Source organism: Podarcis tiliguerta, assembly GCF_965153285.1.
Source record: "Podarcis tiliguerta genome assembly, chromosome: 16".
In the NCBI taxonomy this organism is placed as follows: Eukaryota; Metazoa; Chordata; class Lepidosauria; order Squamata; family Lacertidae; genus Podarcis; species Podarcis tiliguerta.
Genome location: NC_139549.1, coordinates 26,357,858 through 26,383,794, shown reverse-complemented (window position 1 = coordinate 26,383,794; position 25,937 = coordinate 26,357,858). Strand labels below are relative to the sequence as shown.

The 25,937-nt window shown below is 47.9% G+C and overlaps 1 protein-coding gene and 1 long non-coding RNA gene across 3 annotated transcripts; both read right to left on the bottom strand.

Annotated features, from left to right (window-relative positions):
- ACADS (acyl-CoA dehydrogenase short chain) lies at window positions 1–25,889 on the bottom strand. 2 transcript variants are annotated; one of them, XM_083417826.1, is made up of 13 exons: window positions 25,618–25,889; window positions 22,901–23,014; window positions 21,806–21,914; window positions 20,872–21,044; window positions 9,975–10,138; window positions 8,099–8,248; window positions 7,209–7,320; window positions 5,789–5,940; window positions 4,657–4,827; window positions 2,155–2,292; window positions 1,075–1,170; window positions 771–827; window positions 1–459 (listed from the first exon to the last, which is right to left on the bottom strand). In XM_083417826.1, exons 1-13 carry the CDS (start codon window positions 25,817–25,819, stop codon window positions 307–309), a joined length of 1,791 nt encoding a protein of 596 aa, XP_083273952.1. In that variant the 5' UTR covers window positions 25,820–25,889; the 3' UTR covers window positions 1–306. The 2 variants fall into 2 exon arrangements, with proteins under 2 accessions (XP_083273952.1, XP_083273951.1); XM_083417825.1 differs by lacking the exons at window positions 20,872–21,044; window positions 21,806–21,914; window positions 22,901–23,014; window positions 25,618–25,889 and adding an exon at window positions 13,919–14,037.
- Window positions 23,633–25,604, bottom strand: LOC310666749. The gene is made up of 2 exons (XR_014506005.1): window positions 23,833–25,604; window positions 23,633–23,791 (listed from the first exon to the last, which is right to left on the bottom strand). It is a non-coding gene; the product is annotated as an uncharacterized lncRNA (long non-coding RNA).
- Window positions 25,890–25,937: the final 48 nt, after the last annotated feature.

The window sequence follows — 25,937 nt, the reverse complement described above, 5'->3', positions numbered from 1 at the left end:
CCCTTGGTAGTGCAATTTATTCATTTTGTGTATGTATATATATATATATCTTTATCTAAGGCACCTTAAAGGCAGAGGACACTTTTAACTTGCTGTCTTGAGACTCTCCGCTCTGGCTTACTGTTCAACTCTCACAGTGAATGCTGTGGCATGCAGCAACTGGTGGCCCAAGTCTCCTACTCTGCCTAAACTCTGGCAAATGGGGCTCTGTGTTGGCTTGTAACCAGACCCAGGGTCTACCATCAGAAATTGCACGTGCATCTCTGCAAGAAGGTAGGAGGCGCTGAAACACAGATCTTCTCCCCCTCAGCCTCGATAAGCTTTCAGCAGCTGCCCTGCAATGACCAGCCTCTGTATCTCGCTAGTTCCCTCGTAGATCTCCGTAATCCGAGCATCCCGGTAGTGGCGCTCCGCCGGCATCTCTGTCACGTAGCCCATCCCTCCCAGGATCTGGATCGCCTGAAATAAAAAAGCATCCCAACTCGTCAGCATTGGATGCTGTGGCTGCAGCACGGCAACAGAGATGAAAAATGGGGAGGGATGCACTTACATCCAGGAGATGGAAAGGAAGTACGCCACTCGCTCCCCCTACCTCATGCTCTGTTTGTTTGCCAGAGTCATTTAAGAGCCCCACACACCTACAGGGACTCGTTTGTGGCCACAGTGACAGAACAGTCCAAGGAGAGAGATTCCAGCTATGTCTCTTGCTCCATGTAAGCCAGCAGCATGCCAGCTGTACGGAAGGGGAGCACGAAGAGGCACAGGCTTACCTGATGGGAAATCGAAGTTGCAGCCTCGGAGGCAGACAGCTTTGCCATCGCAGCTTCCTGTTTGGAGTAGAGGAGAGAAAAGTGCTACAGTGCAGGCAAACCTAACCCCACAGCCCTAAGTGTTGCATGGTGATGAGGAGAGTCACTCACCACACCAGCCCAAATAGCACACCAGCTCACCTTACAAAACGGGGTGGGGTGGGGGATTTTCTATAGCCCAGGGAACGTTGGTTTTTTTTGCCTTTGCACACATTTCTAGGGTGTCTGCAACCTGTCCATTATCTGTGAAGACAAGCACTATTACCTTTATGTAGGGCTTTCCATTGTCCTTCAACATGGCAGCTCTCCATGTCAGCAGACGGGCGCTCTCGAGGGCCAGCGCCATGTCAGCCAGCTTGAACTACAGACACAAAACACCATGGTTGGTTGAATAACTCCAGTGGTCCTAGATATTCTGCACCAGCCTTCCCCAAGCCAGTGCTGTCCACATGTTTTGAACTACAGCTCCCGTTTGGGGCTGTGCTGCCTGGGGCTGATGGGAGCTGCAGTTCAAAACATCAAAAGGCAAGGCTGGTCAGCATGCAACAAATCAAAATGAATACAGCAAGTACTTAACAGAAGCGCAACCACAATCCAGTTTCTGAATAAAGCAAAGCATATGCCTTATCTCACTAATTTTGAATGCCTTGCAGGAACGTCAAGTGGAAGACTAAGAAATCCATCTCATGTGGAACCATACACTGGGGATGACGGTTCTTTGAATGACCTCCCCCATGTCCTTGTGCCCCATATTAATTATAGGAGGAAGGGTGTGCCCTCTGGGCTGGTCCTGGTCAGGGAAACCATTTCACTTTTAAGATATTGATTTCCCAAAAGTAATCAGGTTGTGCCACAAGTACACAATGAATTCCAGCTCTTCTGTTTTGACATGTTTCTCTAAAACAGGGTGGCAAACCTGCAGCCCATCAGCTGCTGCTGAACGACAACTCCCATGCTTCCCAGAGCTGATGTGAGTGCTAATAATAATAATAACAATAATAATATTTCTGTATCAGCCTTCATCCGAAGATCACAGGGAGGATAACAATATAAAAACACAAAAATACATAACACGGTAACAAATGAAAACAAATACTCCCCCCCAGTTTAAAATGCCAAAGATTGTTTAATTAGCCAAATGCCTGGGAGAAGAGAAATATTTTTGCTCAGCACCTAAATATATGTAACGAGGGCACCAGGCAAGCCTTCCTGCTCTAGTTCAGCAAAAACAGTGGGGCTGCAGGTTAGCCTCCCTGATTATTATTATTATTATTATTTTAAGTATTGCTGAGTCCTGGAACTACAAAGAGAATAGCCCCTGTAAGAGAGAGATCTGTCTTTGTACCTGAATGGCCTGCAGCTTAGTAATGGGGGAGCCAAAAGCCGCCCTTTTCTCAGCGTAATCCACAGCACAATCGAGAGCTGCCTGGGCTATTCCTAATGCCTGAGATGCAATTCCAATCCTCCCAGAGTCCAGGGTTTGCTGAAAGGAAGGTGGAAAGACAAAAAAATTGAGTTTGTGCACTACAACCAGCCACATCAGAAAAAGCCAACTTTAACTGAAGACAATCTTAAGACTATGGAATGACCGGGCAGACTTTGCAAAGCCCAGCATCCAGTAAATACAGGCAGCTGTTAGTGAAGCATGGAGTGGGGCAGTTTTGCTACCACCTCCGGATGAGCCACAATGAAGAGGCGCACACAGTACAAACTTACATTGCCTTACACTATTTTTAAAGTATCCTGGCTTTCCAGAAGATTCCTGGAAACTGCAGTCTGGCAAGGATGTTTAGAGAAGTCCAGTTCTGACAATCCTTGGGGTGGAAGCAGTATTATACCAGTGTAAGTAGATTATGGCTTCAGGCTTTGCTGTCTCAGACTGTGATCCACCTGACCTTATCTCTTCTCTATTAAAGGTAAAGGTAAAGGTACCCCTGCCCGTACGGGCCAGTCTTGACAGACTCTAGGGTTGTGCGCCCATCTCACTCAAAGAGGCCGAGGGCCAGCGCTGTCCAGAGACACTTCCGGGTCACGTGGCCAGTGTGACATCGCTGCTCTGGCAAGCCAGAGCCGCACACGGAAACGCCGTTTACCTTCCCACTAGTAAGCGGTCCCTATTTATCTACTTGCACCCAGAGGTGCTTTCGAACTGCTAGGTTGGGAGGCGCTGGGACTGAACAACGGGAGCGCACCCCGTCGCGGGGATTCGAACCACCGACCTCTTGATCGGCAAGCCCTAGGCACTGAGGCTTTAACCCACAGCGCCACCCGCGTCCCTGTCTCTTCTCTATTACAAGAGACTAATCTCAAGGCCTGCCTTTCTTTCTTTCTTTCCTTCCATTACTATTATTTATTATATGAACCACTTTGGGAAAGCAAGAAGAGTCTTAAATGGGGGGTTAAAAAACCACAGTGCAGCTCTTGGGTTTCCCCAGAACTACAAACCTTTCGGAAGGGATACATACTGGAGGACCTCCTCTCCCACTGCTTTAATCTCTGCCTGTAGAAAGCCCCAAGCTCAGTCCCTTGGCAGCATGGCCAGGTTGAGCCAAGGAAGGAAAAACACATCCCTAAATACCCCGGAGAGCTGTTGCCAATCAATGCCAACAATACTGAGCTGGATGGACCAGTGGTCTCTTTCTAAGGATGCTTAATAAGGGCACAAGGTGCCTTTGCTGGATTAGGCCAGTGGCCCATCTGGTCCAGCATCCTCTTCTCACAGTGACCAACTGGATGCCCCAATGGAAAGTCCTCAAGTAAAGGGCCCATGGTCAGTTAAGTCCAGTCAAAGGTGACTATGGGTTGTGGAGCTCCTCTCGCTTTCAGGCTGAGGGAGCCGGTGTTTGTCCACAGAGAGCTTTCTGGGTCATGTGGCCAGCATGACTAAACAGCTTCTGGCACAATGGGACACCATGACGGAAACCAGAGCGCACAGAAACACCATTTACCTTCCCACCACAGAACCTATTTATCTACTTGCACTGGTGTGCTTTCAAACTGTTAGGTTGGCAGAAGCTCTGACAGAGCAACAGGAGCTCACCCTGTTGCAGGGATTTGAACCGCTGACCCTCCGATCGACAAGCCCAAGAGGCTTAGTGGTTTAGACCACAGCGCCACCCCGTCCCATGCCCAAGCACAAAAGCCCTCTTCTGTCCTGTGGTTTCCAACAACTGGTATTGAAAAGCATTGTTGTCTCCAGCTGTGGAGGTAAAACACAGCTAACATGACTATTGGCTATTAGCCAACCTCTTTTAAAGTCATCCATGTTATTGTCCCTCGCTGCCTTTTGTGGGAGTGAATTCCAGAGTTTAATTCCCTAAGTGGAGTAGGTGCCCCCCCTTCCTCAGCCAGGGGATACACATTATTATTTAGCAAGTTTTATATACCACTTACAAAATTGTATAAAACATTTGTTAAAAATAGCAATAAAAAACACTAGGCGTAATAAAAAATTAACAAAAACAGAAAATCTAATTTTAAAAAACCACAGATGTTCCCATAGACATAGGCTGGATCCTACGTACACTGGGGCAACAACTACCTATCCAGACAAGCAAGAGGCATTTATTAGAGTTCACAGACAGGCAGTGAGAGGGGTGCATTGTCTGAGAAGGGGCCTGTGGGCCAGACAGAGAGGGCATGAAGGACACGAGTCTTCCCCACCACACACTTTAAAGGAAAACCGCTACATAGTGATCAGCCGAACTCCTGAAAGGCTGAAAACAGGGCATGGAGGGGAAGAGGGTGCAAAGGACAGAACCGCCACCCTTTGTGCTTCCAGTGCAGGCAGACGGTGCTGCTTAACCCCATTCCCTCCCCTCTTCCTCACCGTTAAGAGTTTACTCACCATGGCAATCTTGAAGCCCATCCCCTGCTCCCCCAGGAGGTTGGCCTTGGGGATCCGGCAGTCCTCGAAGATCAGGTTGGCGGTGGAGGAGGCTCGGATCCCCAGCTTGTCTTCTTTCTTTCCCAGGGACAGGCCAGGGGTTGGCATGGGGACGAGGAAGGCGCTGATGCCCTGCACGACAAGACAGAACAACGTTCGCAGTTGCTCATGCAGAAGGAGGTCTGCTGGCATGACCGGTGGTCCACCAGCAGATTGACAAGTCTCTCCTGCCGGCCTGAGCTGGGATCCCTGGCAGGCTATTTTTGAATTGCATTGCATTCCTATTCCACTTTTTCCTCCAAACAGCTCAAGGTAGCTCTGAATCCCCACAATAACCTTGTGAGATTATCAAGGTTGAGAGGCAGTGCCTGGTTACCCAGTGAGCTTCATGGCCATGTGGGGATTTGGATCCTAGCCTCCCAGATCCCAGTCCAACCACTCTAATCACTATACCACCTGGCTGGCTATAAACCAACCTTCCCCAACCTGATGCCCTACAAGTAAAAGGTAAAGGGACCCCTGACTATTAGGTCCAGTCGTGACTGACTCTGGGGTTGCAGCGCTCATCTCACTTTATTGGCCGAGGGAGCCGGTGTACAGCTTCTGGGTCATGTGGCCAGCATGACTAAGCCGCTTCTGGTGAACCAGAGACAAGTATTGTGGACTAAAACTCCCATTGGCTTCAGCCAGCACGGGAGCCATACCCTTATGGGAGTCGTAAGTCCAATGCATCTAGACCAGCAGTTCTTAACCTGTGGGTCCCCAGATGTTGTTGGACTACAACTCCCATCATCCCTGAGCTATGGTCCTGCTAGCAAGGGGTGATGGGAGTTGTAGTTCAACAACATCTGGGGACCCACAGATTGAGAAAGGCTGATCTAGACCATCTATCCCATTTCTACTTCTGCTGGGCAGAGAAGGGAATAAAGGCTAGCAGCAGAGTCAAAGGTTTCTCGGTCCCTCTTACATCACTGGGAAAGGCTGCATTTAAAAACAAACCAATACACTCATGGGACAGAGCTCCTTTGTGTGGGGACCTAGCTCGGCCCCAGCTTTCCTTGTTGTGAAGACTGACCCTAAGAGCTACACTCACCTTATGCTTCAGAGACTTGTCTGTGGTGGCAAGGACCACCGTTGCAGAGGCATCCCAGGCATTTGTGATCCAGGCTTTGGTGCCGTTCAGGACCCACTCGTCCCCAACCAGCCGTGCAACCGTTGAAGCAGCTCCGGCGTCGCTGCCATTGCCTTAGCAAGAGAAAGCCAAAAGGGTTTCTGACCCAAAGACCTGGCGCTGCTCCCTCTCTGAGAGGGGACTATGAAAACTCAAGTCTTGACTCAGCAGAGGAGTCCCATCTCCTCGTGTAGCCCCATCCTCCAGCTGTATTTCAATTGCAGAATAAGCCTTTTTAACACACCCAACCCTCTTCGCCAGACCAGACTTTCTGGCTGCTATTGGTAAGAATAAGCAACCATCCTGAGCTAGAGACACCACAAGGTGTGTGTGTGTGTGTGTCCCTCCATCCTTGACCATTGGCTATGCTGGTTGAGAGTGATGGCGGTCACTAGTCCAACCGCCTCTGGGGACCCATGGCTGGCACGACTAAATGTCATAACACAAGTTCCTTAATGCTCCGCATGCCTAGGGAATGGATAACAACTTGCGGGGAACAGAATGAATGCAAAATATGCTCATTTGTGGTTCCCATATCATTCCATAGTTGCACACTAAGCTTTATCTCCTCTAGGTTATTCCAGTTACAATAATTTTGTAAGATTCTCCTATTACACGCAGATAAGTCAGTCCAGACCTGCCAATGGATTTATATTTTTGCAATGTTCTTTTAGTTAAATTCTGTACACTTCCCACTCTCTATTAAATCTTTCATCGGTAACATCTCGGAACCTTGCTGATAATCTGTCTAGCTCTGCATATGATTGCATCTTATTTTGCCAGTCTTGTTTGGATGGGATAGCATCTCCTTTCCATACAAGCACTAACTATGGAACAAATGTTTGCATATATGATCTTTTTTCTGTGGATTACATACGTTACATAGTTTTTAAAAAAACCAATAAAGCATTATTATTATTATTATTATTATTATTAAAGCAAAATATGCTCATTTGTGTAATGTATGCAGGACACAGACGCTAAATTAAGAGCATCAGAGTAGCTCTGCAGATGGATAGGGCCAGTGGGGGCTCCTCTAATCCAGCATTCTGTTCTCACAGTGGTCAACCAGATGCCCAAATGGGAAGCCCACACGCAGGGAATAAGGGCAGCAAAACTCTCCCCACTTGATTCCCAACAACTGGTATTGGAGGGATCCATTGCCTCTGACAGTGGAGGCAGAATATAGGCAGTAGCTGCTGATAGCCTCCTCCTCCATGAATTTGTCTCACCCTCTTTTAAATCCATCCAAGCTGGTGGCCACCACTCCCTCTTAGGGGAAGCTGTCTGAGTATAATTTCTTTTTAAGGACCCCAAGGTATTACCTGTTTGCCTAACTTACCTGGTTCACTTAGGGCAAAGCACCCTATTTTGTCCCCATTGGTGAAAGGTGCAATCCACTTCTGTTTCTGCTCTTCAGACCCAAACTTCAAAATTGGTCCTAAATAGAGGGACTAAATGGGGAGATAAGACAAGTTATACCAGGGGTCAGCAACCTATGGCCCATGGGCTACAAGCGGCCCAGGGGGGCCGTTTAACCGGCCTACAAGCTGCCCACTCGCCAAGTCCCCGTGACAGATGTAAGTCTGTCCATTTCATTGAATACTTGGAACACTGATTACCCTGACACATGTCTGTTAGATGTGTTTATACCTATCTCTTTCACTACATTCCTGTCAACAAATTGCTGAAACAATTCCTATAAAGATATGATAACTTTACTGGGGTGAGGTACCACTTTTGCATGAACTTGAAGCATCAGGCACTCCAACTGTGACAGCTTGTCAGTGTAGGAACAACTGTTTAGAAATTGGTGCCTGAATTTTGATGGTTTTCCTCTTCCTTCCCTGTCCGTTTTGCCTTGTGTGCCATGTTTTTTTAGATTGTAAGCCCGCCAGGCCAGAGATTGCCTTGTTTTGATTGTATCTAAGCCACTCATGAGAAACCACCTCATGAGAAGAGAAGACTCCCTGGAAAAGACCCTGATGTTGGGAAAGATTGAGGGCACAAGGAGAAGGAGACGACAGAGGACGAGATGGTTGGACAGTGTTCTCGAAGCTACCAGAATGAGTCTGACCAAACTGCGGGAGGCAGTGGAAGACAGGAGTGCCTGGCGTGCTCTGGTCCATGGGGTCATGAAGAGCTGGACACAACTAAACAACAACAAGCCACTCACTCTTAGATACAATAAATGAATGCCAATCAAGGTTAACATCTGTGGGAATCTCTTACATTATTGACACTCATGATCACGCCAGTAGATGCGCAGCCTCGGCTGATTTCCTCGACGGCGATGGAATAGGCCAAGTAATCAAGACCAGCTCCTCCATACTTCTCAGGTACGTCCATTGCAAAAAGTCCAAGGCTACCCATTTTCTTGACCTGTAAGTGGGGAAGGTGGGGATGAAATGATGATGTAAAGCTGATTAGGGCAGAAGACAGCGCCAGTGGCAGAAACAATCCAGCCGAAAGACGAATTAAAGCAATTCCACACTGGATTATGCTTGCCCTTGTCAGTCATCCGGCAGCAGCCATAACTTCTTCCCTCCCTAGCAGAACCGTAGCAATTACTTAATTACAGAACAGCACATACTGCCAGGAGAAAGCGTACCACACGTCGTGCAATTCATTCTTTTATTTACATTAAACTGCTCTTTGAAAGAACATTTGTGCAAGGCAGCCTTACCAATAAAATCTAAGGAGTGTGAAGCCAGTGCAATACAAAACAAGGTAATTTGTGAGCTGGCAGCTAGGATGGGCATGGCTACTGCTTCTGAGGACAGAGAAACTGTGGTTATGTGAGAGAAAGCACAATTCAGTTTTGTGAATCTCGGCTTTCATTTTATTTTTTACTCATTTTATAAAATTTACAAACCACTTGGTTGCAGAAAAAATATCAAAGTGGTTTATGAAAAAAGGTGTTTTAAGGTGTGTGTGGAGGGGGAGGTGTTTGTTTTTAAATAAATCAAGTTCCTAGCCCTCATGGTAGAGAAAACATGCTTGAAAGCATATGAGCAAGGTAGCATTTTAGAAGCCAGGAGGATAGTAGAATAAGCAGGCAAGAGGAATGGGTTCAGTGCAACAGAGTGCTCATGTGGTCAGGTCCTGACTGTAGCATTTAGTTAAAAAGGTAAAGGTACCCCTGCCCGTACGGGCCAGTCTTGACAGACTCTAGGGTTGTGCGCCCATCTCACTCAAAGAGGCCGGGGGCCAGCGCTGTCCGAAGACACTTCCGGGTCACGTGGCCAGCGTGACATCGCTGCTCTGGCGAACCAGAGCCGCACACGGAAACGCCGTTTACCTTCCCGCTAGTAAGCGGTCCCTATTTATCTACTTGCACCCAGGGGTGCTTTCGAACTGCTAGGTTGGCAGGCGCTGGAACCGAACAGCGGGAGCGCACCCCGCCGCGGGGATTCGAACCGCCAACCTTTCGATCAGCAAGCCCTAGGCACTGAGGCTTTAACCCACAGCATTTAGTTAGTCACCATGAAAACAGGCAGGATGCAGGACTAGATGAGCCCCTTTTGGCTGATCCAACAGCCAGGCTTTTCTTATGTTCTTGGAATCAAAGAGGCAAATTTGGGCATAACAAGGTAAATAGCCTGCATTATACAGGTTGCAGAATTCAGCTTTTCTGGATGCAGAATTCTGGTTCTAATACAGTCAAACCTTGGATCCTGAATGCCTCCATTTTGAAACGTTTTGGCTCCTTTTTTTAATGCTCCAGTTTTCAACATTTTTCAGAAGCAAATGTCTGACACGGCTTCCGCTTGAGTGCAGGAAGCTCCTGCGACCAATCGGAAGCCATGTCTCTGTTTTTGAACATTTCGGAAGCCGAACAGACTTCCAGAACGGATTACATTTGACAACCAAGATTTGACTGTAATCAAGTGGATATGAGCCAAAGGATTAAGAGTTTGTTCCTGACTTGGGCATTGCCGAGACCAAGCTAAACATCCCAATGTTCAAGGAGACCAGGGCATTAGGTCTCAATCTCAACATGGATGCTCTTCTCAGGGACAAACTTGCTGGATTGCGACAGGCCTTTAGGGTCATTCAGAATATCAGACGGGGGCCTGTGCTACCTGGAGATGAGTCACATACATACCTGCTCTGCAGGGAAGCGGTGCTCCTTGTCCAGTTGAGCAGCAATGGGAGCCAGCTCCTTTTCAGCGAAGTCCCGGCATGTTTGGCGAAGCATCTGGTGAGTTTCCGGCAATTCTACCGTCTGGTACACAGTGTGCAGCCTTCGCAGACATTGAAAAGTCCAAGCTGCAAATGGAAAAACATGAAGAGCCCTTTCAGTCTGGCCCAGAAGACCTAGAGCTGGGCTGCTAAACAGGACACCCTGTTGGGGACGGGCCATAGCTCGGTGGTAGAGCATCTGCTTTGCATGCAGAAGGTACAAGGTTCAATCTACAGCATCTTCAGGCTGGGCTGGAAGAGACGCATGAAACTCTGCATGAAACCCTAGAGAGCCGCTGCCAGTCAGGATGAACAATACTGAGCTTGATAGACCAATGGTATAAGGCAGGGGTTAGCAAAGTTTTTGTGGCTTGGGCCAGTTCACAGTCCCGCAGATGCCGCAGTGGACTGGAGGGTGCACGCATGTGTGCATACGCAAACACTATTTCCAGCACGGAGGAGGCGTACGCAGCTTCCCATTGGCTGCAGGAGCTTCCTGCAGTCAGTGGGAAGCCGGCCAGCATCACAGAAGGCAGTCCCCGCTCTGCTCCGGTTCAGTGCGGCGCATGGGAGCCGACCAAGCGGGCGGCAGGGGTCCATGGGCCGGTTAAACGACCCCCATGGGACGCTTGTGGCCCATGGTCCTTATTTATTTATTTTAAATAATTTTTATTGAATGATTTTATGTTACAAAAACAATACAGCCATACTACCACTAAATATAATTAAGAAATAAAAATTACATACATCGATATTTAGTTTGTTGTTTGTTATTTACCGTCTTATTTCCTCCCAAACATTGCATACAACAACACACATATGTGCAGACACCCACACCCGCACACAAAATGATAATGTAAATATTTTTCCCCTTTTATCTTCCAAAATCTTTTCTTCAACTTTGACTTCCTATCAAGTCCCTTTGCATATATTTTATCTTACATTTGAATGTACACAAAACAATAAACCTCTGTATATAATTTTTCTAACACATTCTGAAAACATAATAAATCCTTAATTGTTGTCCACCTCCTTTTAGTTCCTTTATCACTCGAATGCTAGCATGGAGTCAAAACTATTATTGTATTTTTCAACATATCTTCTATAACCATCAATTTTTCCGCACATTTTTTGCTTTGAGTTTCCTCTGAGTTTACTAGTCAGTTGAGCCATCTCCACCAATTCCTGTAATTTGATTTGCCAGTCTGTTATTTTTGGAACCTCGTGATCTTTCCATCCCTTGGTGTGGCCCATGGTCCTTAGGTTGCCAGCCCCTGATATAAGGCAACCTCCTGCAATCCTACTTGGGAATAGCTGAAGCTCTACAAGCTTGGCATGCAGAAGGTCCCTTACAGCATCACTAGGTAATAATAAAAATAATAATTTTATTGTTTATACCCCGCCTATCTGGCTGGGAATGTCCGAAAGCCTGGAGAGCTATTGCCAGTCAGTTTACACATTAGTGAGCTCCATGTACCAATGCTCTGACTCTGTCTATCTTCTGGTCTCTGCAAAGGGGCAAAAAGAAAAAAAGAGACGTCTCTAGCTATGTTTAGCAAAAGAGTCTGCAAGGTTTCTTGTGGCACCAGCTGCTGAGTGAGCAGAAGAATTTAGTCAGGCTAGGCTAGGCTGAACCTTGCCAACAAAGGTCCGTGTAGTAAAAGCTATTGTTTTCCCAGTAGTGATGTATGGAAGTGAGAGCTGGATCATAAAGAAGGCTGATCGCCGAAGAATTGACACTTTTGAATTATGGTGCTGGAGGAGACTCTTGAGAGTCCCAAGGACTGGAAAAAGATCAAACATATCCATTCTGAAGGAAATCAGCCCTGAGTGCTCACTGGAAGGACAGATCGTGAAGCTGAGGCTCCAATACTTTGGCCACCTCATGAGAAGAGAAGACTCCCTGGAAAAGACCCTGATGTTGGGAAAGATGGAGGGCACAAGGAAAAGGGGATGACAGAGGACGAGATGGCTGGACAGTGTTCTTGAAGCTACCAGCATGAGTTTGACCAAACTGCGGGAGGCAGTGGAAGTCAGGAGTGCCTGGCGTGCTCTGGTCCATGGGGTCACGAAGAGTCGGACACGACTGAACGACTAAACAACAACAGGCTAAGCTAAAGATCCGCCCCTGTCCCTTTCCACTGGGGAGGTCAGGGTTAAAGTCCTCAGTGCACAAAACAAAGGGGGTGACACAAGCTCCTAAAACTCAAGCACCCAGAAGCTGCTTTGAACCTGCACCCCCAGCACCCCGCCTCAGGGTCTTTTTATTTTACAGCACCCAATGCTGAGGAGACAAGTAGTACTCCAACTTTACAGCAGGGGCAAAAGTTTATCTGCCTATAAAAGACACCCGGCTTGTAAAGAACAAGAGGAATTGCAGGGAGATGAATTGCAATCCGAGAGGGAGCAGCAAACGGACAGACGCCCACGGGCTCCTGGCCAACTGAGCGGAAAGGTGAAAGGAGCCATACCCCTCCCTCCGCAGCCCCCTTGCTAGAGGTGAGAAAGCAAGCAAGGCCTCAAGGCCTCCATTTTCCTGCCTGGCCTCCTGCACATTGAACAACACTTGCCACCCCCTTGCATGCAGAGGGTCCCAAATTAAATCCCTGGCAGGGAGGGCTGGGAGAGGCTCCCTGCCTGAAATCCTGGCTGCTGATAGTGTTGACAATACTGAGCTAGATGGACCAGTGAGGTGGCAGCTGCCTTGTTACTATTTAAACCAGGTCTTTATCCAGAACAATGTGGACTGGAATCTTACTGTATTTATAGGAGAAGGGCTATAGCTTCTTTACTCAAACATGCATTTTGTTGTTGTTTAGTCGTGTCCGACTCTTCGTGACCCCATGGACCAGAGAACATACATTTGGGGACTCCTAATTTATTTAAAACTAAATAAACGGACCTCCAGAACGAATTAAGTACTTAACCCGAGGTACCACCGTACAGAACTTAATTCGTTCTGGAGGTCTGTCCTTAACCTGAAACTGTTCTTAACCTGAGGTACCACTTTAGCTAATGGGGCCTCCCACTGCCGCTGCAAGATTTCGGTTCTCACCTGAAGCAAAGTTCTTAACCCAAGGTACTATTTCTGGGTTAGCGGAGTCTGTAACCTGAAGTGTCTGTAACCTGAAGCGTCTGTAACCCGAGGTACCACTGTATTTGTATGGTGGCAGTGTTGGGGATGCAAACCCCACTTGGCTAAGGCTGTGACCTGGTAGTCCCACTCAGTTGAAGACTGCCTTTTAGGGGTGCTGGCTCCAAGCCATTTATGGCCACTGAAGTTTTAATGGCAGCATCTTGGGCTAAGTCTGGAAATGCACAAGTGGGACTGGTGGCACAACACTGGCGTTTGGACAAGCATTTGCTCAGCTACAGTTTGCACCAGGAAAGGTTTCCAAACAGTCTTCAAAGGCAGGCCCATGGAGAGCGCATTACAGTAATCTATATTTTTATACATATACAGAGAGTGAGTGGGCTTCTGGATACTTGCAATCTGAGCATGAAGGTGGCTGTGGTTTGCATCCGGTATTATTTTGAGATAGACTGCCCCGGTCCATGGAGGGTCCTCTGAGCTATCCCACAGTGGTATGCGAAGGGTCCCAAGGGTGTGTGGAAGAAGCCCCCAGAAAGTGAGCCGCTCCTTATTTTCCCTCCCCCACCCCCAACTGCTGCCGCCCCTTACGAAGTAAAGGAGTCTTCCCCAGTATTTTGCTCCCGCTCATCTAACACCCCCCCCCCCCGCTTCCATCCCTTTTTGGTACGTGCCAGTCCCACCTCCGTTAACAGCCGTGCGGATCCCGGCGTGTACCAAGGGGAGCGCTCAAAAGTTGCGGGGGGAGACAATTAAACTTGGTCGCCTCTGTTTACCTCCAATGCCGCCGCCTCTGCGCCGCGCGAGGAGACCCGTCACCGCCGCCATGCCGGGCCCAGGAATAGACCGCCCTCCCTTGCTGCCCTTCCTGCCTGCCTCATTAAGCTCCGCCTCCTCATTAGCATTAATAAGCTCCCAGCCCCTCCCACAACTTTTCTTTTTTTTAACCATTGGAAGATTTTTTATTTTTTTGGAAGGCTTTTAAAAAAAAAACACTTTTCAGCACTTTGCACTGGGGCGGTTCATTTAATTTTTTTTTTTTGCCTGAAGCTAAACCTCCCCCCCACCTAGAACGGGATGAGAAAGAAAGTGAAGGGTCTGGGCCTGTCATGTTGGTTTTAATCATGTTTAATAACCCATAAAGTAGATGCAAGTTTCTATTATTATTTTTTACCTTTTCAAGTCTTTAAATTATTGATAATTCTTACGTTTCTTTTTCGTAAACCACTTTTGAGTTGTTTTTACTATCAAGCGGTGTATAACTTTTATGAAATGAGATGCATTTTATTTGAGGTTATTTCAAATGTTGGACGTGGGTGGCGCTGCGGGTTAAACCAGAGAGCCTAGGACTTGCCGATCAGAAGGTCGGCTGTTTGAATCCCCACAACGGAGTGAGCTCCAGTTGCTCGGTCTCTGCTCTTGCCAACCTAGGAGTTCGAAATCACGTCAAAGTGCAAGTAGATAAATAGGTACTGATCCGGCGGGAAGGTAAACGGTGTTTCCATGCGCTGCTCTGGTTTGCCAGAAGCAGCTTAGTCATGCTGGCCACATGACCCGGAAGCTGTAAGCCGGCTCCCTCGGCCAGTAAAGTGAGATGAGCGCCGCAACCCCAGTCGGCCACGACTGGACCTAATGGTCAGGGGTCCCTTTACCTTTACCTATTTCAAATGTTACATTTTGTGCAACCGCACATTTGAGGATTTTATTCTTGGAAAGTGCTAACAGGCGTTTATTAAGAATTTAAAGTTTTAAATTTACTGCAAGGAAGCAAAATACTAACAAAGCCAAGCACGAGTATGCAAGGCTCACCTGGTGCGAAAAGGTATGTATCGAACATGCCAGAGGAGCCTCTCTGGGGAGAGCATTCCACAGACGGGGGAATATGAATCTTGACATTCCAGAGCACATCATGAAGATCACACAATCCGTGATAAATCTTATTGACGGATGGAGGGGATAAACAAGTAATGGCTTCTCCTGTGGTGCTATGCGCCTGGCAACTAACCACCCAGGGCTCAAATGCAGGAGGTTTAACTAGAAGACCCTTCTAACTCTATGATTCTATTGCTACATGCTCTACTTGGTCACTTCCCAGAGCCAACTGGCTGGTCTTGTGTCAGGAAGAGCCCCCTGGACCAGATGGAGCTTCAACCAAGGCAGTTTTTATGTCCTCTTAAAAGGTATTCCCATGAAATCATGCAAACTCATGTTGTTGGAGCAGTGACAATGCCACGTTACATTTGGATGCTGGGACCAAGAGGGCCTCTGAAATGCTGCTCCTATTCTAGTCCAGAAACAGCCCCCACCATAACCTCAACCAGGAATTAAAGGACACTGATGAGCCCCTATCTCCTGCCTAGCCTCTTTTCAACAGCTAGCACCTATTCTAAGGTGATCTGGACCTATTTATTACCCACTTGTATTTTCAGGGTTCTCAGATTTCAAGGTTCACAATACACAAGACCTGCTTGCTCACCACCCACCCAGCTCCCAGCACTTAGGTCACGCAACAAATAAGGCAACAGCAGTTGTGTGTTGGTTTTTTTGCTTTTTTGTTTTTAATTACTATTGCTTTCAACAAAGTAACATTTTATACAAACGAGTCAGCTAGTATACTGTAGGTTTAGGAGACACACAAGATGACAACAGCATGACGACGGTTCAATGTGGTGATCGTAATGGTCACACAGACTTCTTGGGACACTCCTGTCATCCTCTATGGAAAAATACCTTGACAGAAAAATATAACGTCCGTGATCTCTTTTCTGGAATTCACAAGTTTAAAAGGAACAAGCTGCCACTCTCCAAACGGTCACAGATGCACACAGACAGACCAAAAATGGGTATATTATTGTCAGGCAAGGACCACAATGGAATAGAAAGCCCTATTTTAAAAACAAATCTTGCAGGGGAAATCTTTCCAATGGCCAATTCAGAGACAAACTGGAGAAAGATGCATTTTGTCACAGCCCTGCCAATGTTCTTCTCCCTGCTGGTAAAACCGATCGCAGGATACCAGAAAACAGTTTTCTTTTTCCAGTCATCCCAGGAAAATCTCTGAAAAATCAGCGGGACTGAGAAATAAACTATCCCCTTGCCTGGGTCTGATGGCCTTATAAAAACCCCCATGAATTAAAAAAAAAATACATAGGAGGTCCAAACATGTTTGCTGGTGCTTCACCAAATGGGAAATGTAACAGAGCAGCCCTGTTATGACCAGGTCTCTCCATTAGTTAGGGTGGGGCAAGCAGACAATGCAATGCGAGGACTTCAGTGCCTGCACAGCCACAGAGTATATGATGGAAGCAGCCGCTGTCAACACCATTGGAGGGCAACAGTGAACCTTACAGATTAATGCTTTTAAGGCAGATACTTTTCATGGCAAACCTGTCATCAGTATCAATCTGCATACAATACAGAAGTCAATGTATTTCCAGTTCCCTTCCTCATTGACACTTCTTGCTTTCAAGTGTCCTGTGTGGTTTATTCAACAGGGAAGGGCTCAGTTTCATTAACAATTCTCCGGAGGGACGAGGGCATGCAAAGAGGAAGACAAGGGCTTGAAATCAAGCCAGGGAGATGGCCTGCCAAACTTAGCAGAGGCCACGAGAAAGCCCCCGTCCCCCAGGTTATGGCTGGGGAGGAAGAACGAATTGTTGACGCCTTCCCATGGCAAGTAACCGCTTGGGGGAGATGGCCCATCTATTCCAGTTATAAATTTAGGTGCCCCTGTCTTTGGATAAATGCTGTTCTTGTATCTAGCCCCCCACACCCTGCACTAACACTATGGTCAACATGGCAGAAGCAGACCCTTCCCCTCCTCTTCCATATGCAACCCACGGATGCAGTGTTAGTGTGACAGGAAGATGGCTCAGGGGGTGGGGGAGGGAGAGGCAGGCTTCCACACAGGAAGGCAGCATGTGGTCCCAAGGGGCAGCAGCCAAATGAGTGACAGATAAAAGTGCCGGCTGGACAAGGGCAGGTTCATCTTCTATCTGGTGGGGCAATTCAAAGAGCCCCTCTCTCTCTTGGCACAAAGTGTTCCAGAGAGCTCAAATTCACACATTTGGCCTCGTCCTCTGGGGCATCAGGATACCTGCCTCTCGCTGCCCCACACTTCCTTCCCCATTTCACATATTTGGTCCCGCAAGGCAGAAGCAGAAACAGGCAGAATTTAACAAGCAAGCCCCTCGCCCCATTTCTGCTTTCGTGATTCTTCTTGAAGAGATGGGAGCTTGCAAAGGACACAAAGAGCATTAACACTCGGAAGGAAGGGGGGGGGCAGAGAGTTTCAGTTTTTGAGAAAGAAGAAGTGAGAAGGAGGAGAAGAGAAGAATCTGGAGCCCAGAGAAGGCGGCCAGCAGCTGGGAGTTTATTGCAAAGTACGGTACCTGCTCTTGGCTCAGATTGCTGCCCATCCTTCCCAACTGCTCCTGGGATAAATTCGTAAGAAAGCAAAGGCGGGACGTCCCCGGAAGTAGCCTGAGCAACAGTAAAAATGATGTTTAAAAGGCACCTGGTGTTTTTAATCACATTGACTCTGGAACCCCATATCACCACCACCTCCTCCTGTGGAATGAAGAAGTGTTTCCCTCAATTGTTCCTCTGGGAATGTGGCCTTGGACATGGGGAGAAAAGGCACCTTTCTGTGGAAAGCATCAAGCAGACTGCAGCAGAACTGACTACCATCATCAATCGGTAGAGACAACTGGGCCGCACAGTGCAGAAGCTGGAACATCACAGGTTAGGAAGAAAACAAGAACAAAAATACAGAGGGTTTTCTTTTCTTTTAACCCACAAACTTGGCTACACAGGGACAAAAAGCTCTGCCCTTTTCATCTTTATTACATCCCCAATATTTTGGGAGTGGTTAAGAACATCCTACCTTACAGCTAAAGAGTCCAAGCCATTTTCCTCTTGCATTTCGCCTCCTACAAACACTCTAATCTGTAACTATCCCCCTCCCCTCTCTAAAAGGGCATGTTTCAGGGTAATGTGCGTGTGCCTCCACCCCCTCCAAAAAGGGCTAGTCTCAAGAGCCTGGAAGCCTTTCTCCTCTGCAGGCTGAATAAGCATCTGACACAGAACCGGCCCCTGACTGCAAGGCCTTTGAACACCCGCTTAACTTTGAAGCGAGAGAAAGGCCTGGGAGTGGAGTCCGACAGCAACAAAAATACTGCTTTGTAGTTGCTGACAGCCGCCTCAGGGCAAGATTCCTGCTTCACTGGCTGATACACACCCTCCTCCCCAGGCCCTCATCCAGTACTCCCTCCTCAGATGTGCCTAACCAACAGGCATAGCGGCATCTCAGCAGCAAAAGCTGGCTGGTTTCCTACACATTTAAATGGAGCCAGTAAAAGCTCAGAGCTACAGGTTTCAAGAGGGGAAAGTCCCTTATTTTCACAGCCAAGCTGATTCCGTTACATCTCATTGCACTGGGGAGCCTATGGAGCCCACTTCAATAGCGGCACAAACCAAGGCAGGCAATACAAGCTGGTTAACACCACCATTTCTGACACTAATACGTTTTGAGATGCAAACAGAAGATTTCTCCTGGGAAAATCTGCCCTGCTGCTTGGACAGGCTCCACCAGGCAATTCCTGGCTCCCGGTAACCTTTGCCCACCTCCTTTTGCACTCCTTTCAAGGAAAAGAGCAAAACTGAGATGCAGAACGGAACTTAGGCTGAAGGCAGGATAGAGAAATGTGTGGAGTGTTCAGGCTGAGACACTCGTCTCAGTCTCCCTCCCCCTAAGCTGGTTGGCAGAAAAGGCCTCACAAAGACTCACAGTGGGACGCAGGCCTTTTTTTGCCAACCGGTACCTAACAGCATTTAAGGAACATTCAAGACCACAGAACGAAGCCACAATCTGGAGCATCCCTTAAAAAACAACAACACCTCTCCTCCTTTTTGTTTTGTTTTTCGGTTGGTTGTGAGTGGCAGGCCCTCAGAGTCATTCATACAGGCTGGGTCACCGATTCTGCCAAAGTGATTCACCAGCCCTGCCACACTCCTCCAAAGGGGGGAAACCTGCTATCTTCATTTCATGGGCTACTTGGAAGAGGCAACAGCTTTGTGTTGGAGGACCCTTTGCCCACCGGAAAGGGGAAGAACATACAAGAAATACAGGCTAAGTGCGCCAAACTACAAGAACTGCTACATCAGTTTAACATTTAACAGACAGTCCAACCTGTAACATGACCCAGGTGCCACTGGGGACCGAGCAGAGGACCAGAAAGGAACAAGGCTGGAAAGGGTTCGGGTTTGCCAGGGGAGCTCCTTTACTGTCACCAGTTGCCACCTCAGCCCCTTCAACATCACATCTTGAGCCTCACAGAGCTTTCCGCAAAAGGCCTTGGAGTCCAGGGCAGCTTTCCTGCTCTCCTCCAATGTGACCAGGATGGCTGGCGGTAGTGCAAAGTCCAATGGAGGGGGGGAGGGGGATGCAGCGGCGGCGGCTACTGCCCTCCGTTGTAGGCATAGTCAGCCTTATTGTGCATAATCAGCTTGTTGTCCACAAAGTAGAAGCTGTCTGAGCGGGTCTCGTAGGGGTTCTCGACCATCAGACGGACTGCGTGGGGCGAAAGAGAGGGGGGGGGGGGAGAAAGAGGAAGAGAGACAGAGACAGGTCAGTTAGCCTCAACCACAGAACATAGCACGTAAGGAGATCCCTATATGTAACAACTCCCCTGTTGATCACTTATTTAAAAACTGAGACGTGCTACATGAGATCGCTTATTTTACCTGCAAGAACTGAACCACGTAAGCGCAGCCAGTGAACGGATAGCAAATATTTATTTATTGACTTTATATCCTGCACCCACCTCTTAAGGAGCCCAGGGTGGCAAACACATCAATAATAATCCAATTACAATTTCCAAAAAAGAGTTTTAAATAGCTCAGTTGGTTAGAGCATGGTGCTGATAATGCAAAGGTTGCAGGTTTGATCCTTGTCTGGGGCAGCTGCATATTCCTGTATTGCAGGGGGTCGGACTAGATGTTCCCCAGGATCCCTTCCAACTCAACAATTCTAGGTTGCTATGACCTTCTAAAATATATTTTTAACACCCAGAGCTTGTAACGGAACAGAGAAGTCAACCAATTCAGTGCTTCTGCGTAACCACATTCTTCCCCCGAATGAGGAATCTTTTGAAGAGAGTGAGCTGTGCTTATTCAAACTGAAAATAGCAGCAATACTCCCCACTTTTCTCTCTCTTTTTAGGCTGCGGCAGCCACAATTCTAAAAGGCATGGTATTTGAAATCTATCAAGTTCACACTTAAGATTTCTGTGTGAAGTTCTGCTTGGCCCTATCTTCTTCCTTGTGAAAAACAGCTTAAGCAGCTAGCAGGAAGGGGTTAAGTCAGGTTGTACATGGGGCAACCTTTGAAGAGTGTGCAAAGTTAGTGCAGAATTCAGCGGTTGGGTTACTAACCAGGACTGACCACTGAACAGCTATTGCTGGTGCTGCAAGAACTCCACTGGCTACCATCGGGCTTCTGAGTACAACTCAGTTTGAGAAAGCAATGCATGGCATTTGGTAGTTGGTACTGAAGCAAAATCTACTGTATCCTCTTCAACCCCATGCCCTCCAATTTTGGACTACAACTCCCATCAACCCCACTCTGCAGCCTGCAATGGCTGGGGCAGATGGGATTTATAGTCCAAAATGACTTGGAGGACACCAGGCTGGTCTTGAGCAAGCTCTGGGTCACACAAGAGATACTTACTGAGGTCCTCTGAAAGTTGTGGGAACTCGTAGATGTGCTCACAAGTGTTCCTGCTGCTGGGGATGCAGAAGCCAAAATCAAAGTCAAAATTCTTGAGAAGGCGGTCTCTGAAGTAATGCCTCTCAATCATACGGAAGTTTGACACAGGCTTGTCCCCTACTGTGAACTCCACGCTGCAGAGACAGGAGGGGCAAGAGAAGAACAACCAGTTAGGTGGTCAAGATGGTCTCCTGACTAGAAGCCAAAACACAGTTTCTGTAAGGACCCAGCCCTGAAGGCAAGGCTGCCTGTGATGGGCATAGACAGAGGTGCAACTAACCAGCAGGAGTAATACACAGGGCTGCCCACAAGCACTTGTTCCTAAAGATACCAGCTTTCATTTCCTAAACAGAATAATAGAATCAAAAGTTCCTAGTGCCTATGATTGTGAATGTATGTTTGATGACATACATTAATGACATCTCAGCAACTGACTATTTGCAGCAAACAAGTCTAGGGCTCCTTGCTCCTATCCACAACTAGCCAAATAAATTATGCAAAATAATGAAGGTGGCAGGGTTGTGACAAGGAAGTGAATGTTGTGAATTTTTACAATTTCCACAATGTCACTTCTTGTGTTGCAGATATATTGGGTTGTACCCACGTTAGTTCTCCTCCATGTAGACCCAATGAAATTAATGAACCAGACTTAACATAGGTCCTTTAATGGGCCTACCCTGAGTAGGCCTTAGCCGGATACAACCCATTCCTTTTTTAAAATATTTTTTTATTGTGAATCACAGATTACACTGAGCCCCAGGCACAGCCACTTCTCCAGTATATATTCTTTGTGAGCTGATGAACCTGCTTCATACAATCTCAGAATTATTTGCCTGCAACCACAGGGTTAGCATGGTAGCCCCCTTTCCCCATCACTCCACAAGCTCCTACTCACGTTGCACCAACTGTCCGGAGGCGCAGGAAGGCAGGCGTGAACTGATAGCGGACAAAGCGCCCTGCGCTGGTGTCTACCTCCCCGGCGTCGCCGTCATCATCCTCTTGCTCTACAAGAAGCGACGTTTCAAGAAGCAAGTCACCCATGAGATATCATGCACGCCTTTTGCTGGCACTCCCTCAGCCACACCCGTCAGGAAGAGGGCAGATTCTCCCATCAGGCCACCATGGCCTGCCACCCAAGCTCATATCTGAGCCTTCTTTGTGGCAGCACCTTGCTACTCCCAGAACTGCACCAAGCACTTTTGATGCAGAGCCCCCAACATCAGTTGAACAGGTTTAATTTACCCAGGTTGGTGACATTTTGCAAGCTGAATCAATCACACTGCGGTGTGTCTTTGTTTGTTTTTGCTGCTCTACGGTCACTACTGGTGTTAATGTTTTGTGTGTTATTGATTGTAACAGAAATTGTTTGCATTTTAGTATTCTTCATGTATTTTAAACCACTCTAAGGCCATGGACATAAGATGGTCTATAAATGAAATTAATAATATTAACAATGATAGCGATAAGCAGCTCTCTATCTGCTAGCGACGTGCTAAGCTGGTGACTTGATTCATGTTACAGACAGATTTAGTTCAACTGGGCTGAACTTCAGGGTGGGCAAAGCTGGTGGTATTTAGATGCAACAGTATCAGGGCCCTATTGTGCCGTATACTGCATGCAAGAGAAAATGTAATGAAGCCTTTCCCCAAACTGGTGCTTGCCAGATGCTTTGAACTACAACTCCCACCAGCTTGTCTATATTAGTGGTGAGCAATATATCACGCAAAGTAGCGTATATAAAAGTTATTAAGTTGCCTTCCTAATCCCTATGGAAAATTTGCAAACTTCTTTAAAATATTTGTTGGGAACTTTAATGTCAGAAGGGGGGAGGGAAGGAGAAAATGAGGCGGAATTGCAGAAATCATTCAAATCTTTAGAAGAAACTATTTAGATTCTGAAATCCCAGCAATTTCTAGACGGAGACCGGACCTTAGGCTTTATGTATAAGCTCTCACTTTCTCTATTTTTTTCTTCTTCACGGCCCACTTACCTAAAGCTGAAGGTTTGGCAATTTCAAATAGCACCGTCCCTGTCTCCAGGTCCCTGATCTTGAACTTTGTGAAATCAATATTGTAAAAGTTGTCCTCTGGTCGGCAGAGATAGTCTAGGAGACAAAGGAAAAGGAAACCTGAGAAGTCCCATGTGGGGGATTACCATTTGGGAAAGACAAGAGAGGTAAAGGGATCTCGGGCTTCAGAGCTGGGAAGAGCCATCGCAGCCCAAAGCCTTGGAGGGCTACTGCCAATCTGATGGGTCTGTCCTGCTAGAAATAAAGCTTCATGCATACAGAAACCCAGAGGCCTCATTTTTATATACAGGCAGTCCAATTGACGCACGATCACTGACACGCAGGTCCTTTTGGGGCACACTTAAATGTGCTCTATTGACGAGTGTGGGGGCCAGGAATGGAACACCTGCATGAAATGGTTGCTGCCTGTATATAAAAGAAAGGCAAGTAGATATTGCAGCAACACTGCAAATAAGCCCACAAATGTTACTAGCCTGCTCCCTGCCCACCCACCCCCCAAGTACTAGCTTCCTATAAAGCATTCACAAAAACACAGGCTTCTAGCCACTTGACAAGCTAGTGCTGCCTTTCCTTGCCCAGGCTTATTGAAGAAGGAAGGATAGAGCAACCTGCCAGGGTGCACAATACTGAGTTAGATGGACCAATTGTCTGACCGAGGAGCTTCCAATGTCCCTTCTCCACCAGCCCTCTGTCTTATCATACTGGTTGTGGAGAAAAGTGTAAGACACAGAGAGCCAGTGTATGGTGTTGTGGTTAGGGTGTTGGGACTAGGATCTGGGAGACCAGGGTTCAAATCCCCACTCAGCCGTGAAGCTCACCTTTGGCCAATAACTCACTCTCAGCCTAACCTACCTCTAGGATTGTTGTGAGGATAAAATGTCACCTTGAGCCACCTTGAGGAAAGGTGGGGTATAAATGCAATCAATCAATCAATCAATCCATCAATCAAAGGACTCAGAGGAGGAATGGGCTGGTCGTTGGCCTGCAGCGAATTCCTGGTATGGAGTGGAATCCACTGAGTGCATTACATCAGCACAAGGATTTCTGTTTACACCACAGAATTCCCTCTCCATCTCCCTATGCTTTCACCATTATCTGCTCTGAAGGAACAGATTTAGGGGTTGTGCCAAGAAGGGGGTGTGCAGAGGAGAGAAGTAGGGAAGTTCTGATACACAAGTGGAAATTCTTGCACTGACGGAACACATTGCTTAGAGTTACACTGGAACACCCTATGGTTATTACATGAGTTGTTAACTACAAGCCTGGGCAACCCTGTATTTCCACGATTGTAGGCAGACTGCAGAGAGAAAGTCATTCTAAGCCAGAAAGGACTGATGGCAGAAAAGAAAAGAAGTTATTCAGAATTAGGACTGAAGTGAAGACTTTCTGGTGTGCCCCCAGTTCGGCAAGTAGAAAAGCATAGGGAAGCTATTACCATCTTGTTAATTGAAAGTACTGCATTAAGTAAGAGGGAATAAAGAGACTATTCAAAGGGGGGGGGGATGGAATTGCTCTTCAGAGTACCTGATACATTAATATGCGGCAGAGTGGTGCTAGGGTACCTTGGGGCTCCCAGGTTTTTGCGTCCTTGGTGGAGTTATTCTAACAGAAAAAGGGACTAGGTAGTTGATAAGTAAGCAGAGAGGTTGTGCACATGAAGTGGGGGGGGGGGGGCGCAGCAGCAACACACAAAGCTGATGCTGGTGTACCCAGGGTTTCCCAGTTTCAGGGGTACCCAGGAGTGAGAAGTTATCCATATCAATTCTTTAAATGAATGAATGAATCTTTATTTGCGTCAGCCTTACAGCTGGGGCTAGACAAAGCCCCGATTAGTTAAATATATATATTCTGAGTTTCTCCTAGTTGCAAATAGGGGGATAGATATTTTTTTTGGGCTCTTCAACGGGTGAAACAAGAAAGCAGGGTGCATGCTCTGTCTCCCCCAAATTTCCTGCGCTCAGGGACGGGAAGGAAATGGAAATCTAATAGATACTTGGGGGCCTACGTTTATGGGTCTAGCCGGTGGGGCCATTAAAGGGAGGTTTCTTCCGAGCAAAATGCTAGCGGGCATGTAAAGGGAGAATGTGCTCCACCGCTCCCAATTTCCTGCGCCCTGATTGGAAAAAGAACACGACTACAGTGGATACCTCGGGTTAAGTACTTAATTCGTTCCGGAGGTCCGTTCTTAACCTGAAACTGTTCTTAACCTGAAGCACCACTTTAGCTAATGGGGCCTCCTGGTGCTGCCGCGCCGCCGGAGAACGATTTCTGTTCTCATCCTGAAGCAAAGTTCTTAACCTGAAGCACTATTTCTGGGTTAGCGGAGTCTATAACCTGAAGCGTATGTAACCTGAGGTATCACTGTATTCAGAGCAAAAGCATAATCGATTTTGGGGTGCTCAGAAGAGTCCATAGAAGGGGCAACCTTCAGAGGCAAGAGAAGATTTTGGGGGGAGCGTGAGGACCACCCCTTCCAATGCCCCTGGCCTACGGAGAGGAGGGGCAGGGTAGATACATGGGTGCCCACCTAAGTGAATCCACGAACTGGGGTGGGGCGGGGGCTCTGGGGAGTCGATACCGGGGCGCAGAGCGGGCTTGGCACAATGTCGGGGTTCGCCCGGGGGGCTCCTCCTTCCTGCTCCTCCTCGCCCCCCTCCGGGGGCGCCCCTGCTACTCACTCTCAGTGACGCGGCTGAGCCCCAGGACGTGCTCGGGCCGGACCGCGTCCAGCGCCAGCAGCTCCGCCTCGGTGCGGGGCAACACGGCGGCCCTCAGAGGAGCCACGACCGCGGGCGACGCGTCTCCGGAGCCTCTCCGGCCTCGCAAGCGGCTCAGCGCCCCGCCGGCCCCCGACGCCACCCTGGGCTTCGAGCCGCTCATCGCCCCGTCGGGCCCGCCGCCGCCGCCGCCGCTGCCAAGATGGCTTCCACCTCCGCCGCCGCCTCCTTTCGTAGCTATGGGAGCGAGGGGGCGTGGCCAGGAAGACGCCGTTGACGGA

Excerpts from the sequence above, each read along its gene's own strand:
- ACADS (XM_083417826.1), bottom strand. The coding sequence starts at position 25,819 with ATGAGCGGCTCGAAGCCCAGGGTGGCGTCGGGGGCCGGCGGGGCGCTG. Across the intron at positions 21,915-22,900 it reads TGCCAAACCTTCAGCTTTAG|AGCAAGAGGATGATGACGGC; the intron begins GTAAGTGGGCCG and ends CGCTTCTTGTAG. Across the intron at positions 828-1,074 it reads ATGGAAAGCCCTACATAAAG|GAAGCTGCGATGGCAAAGCT; the intron begins GTAATAGTGCTT and ends TACTCCAAACAG.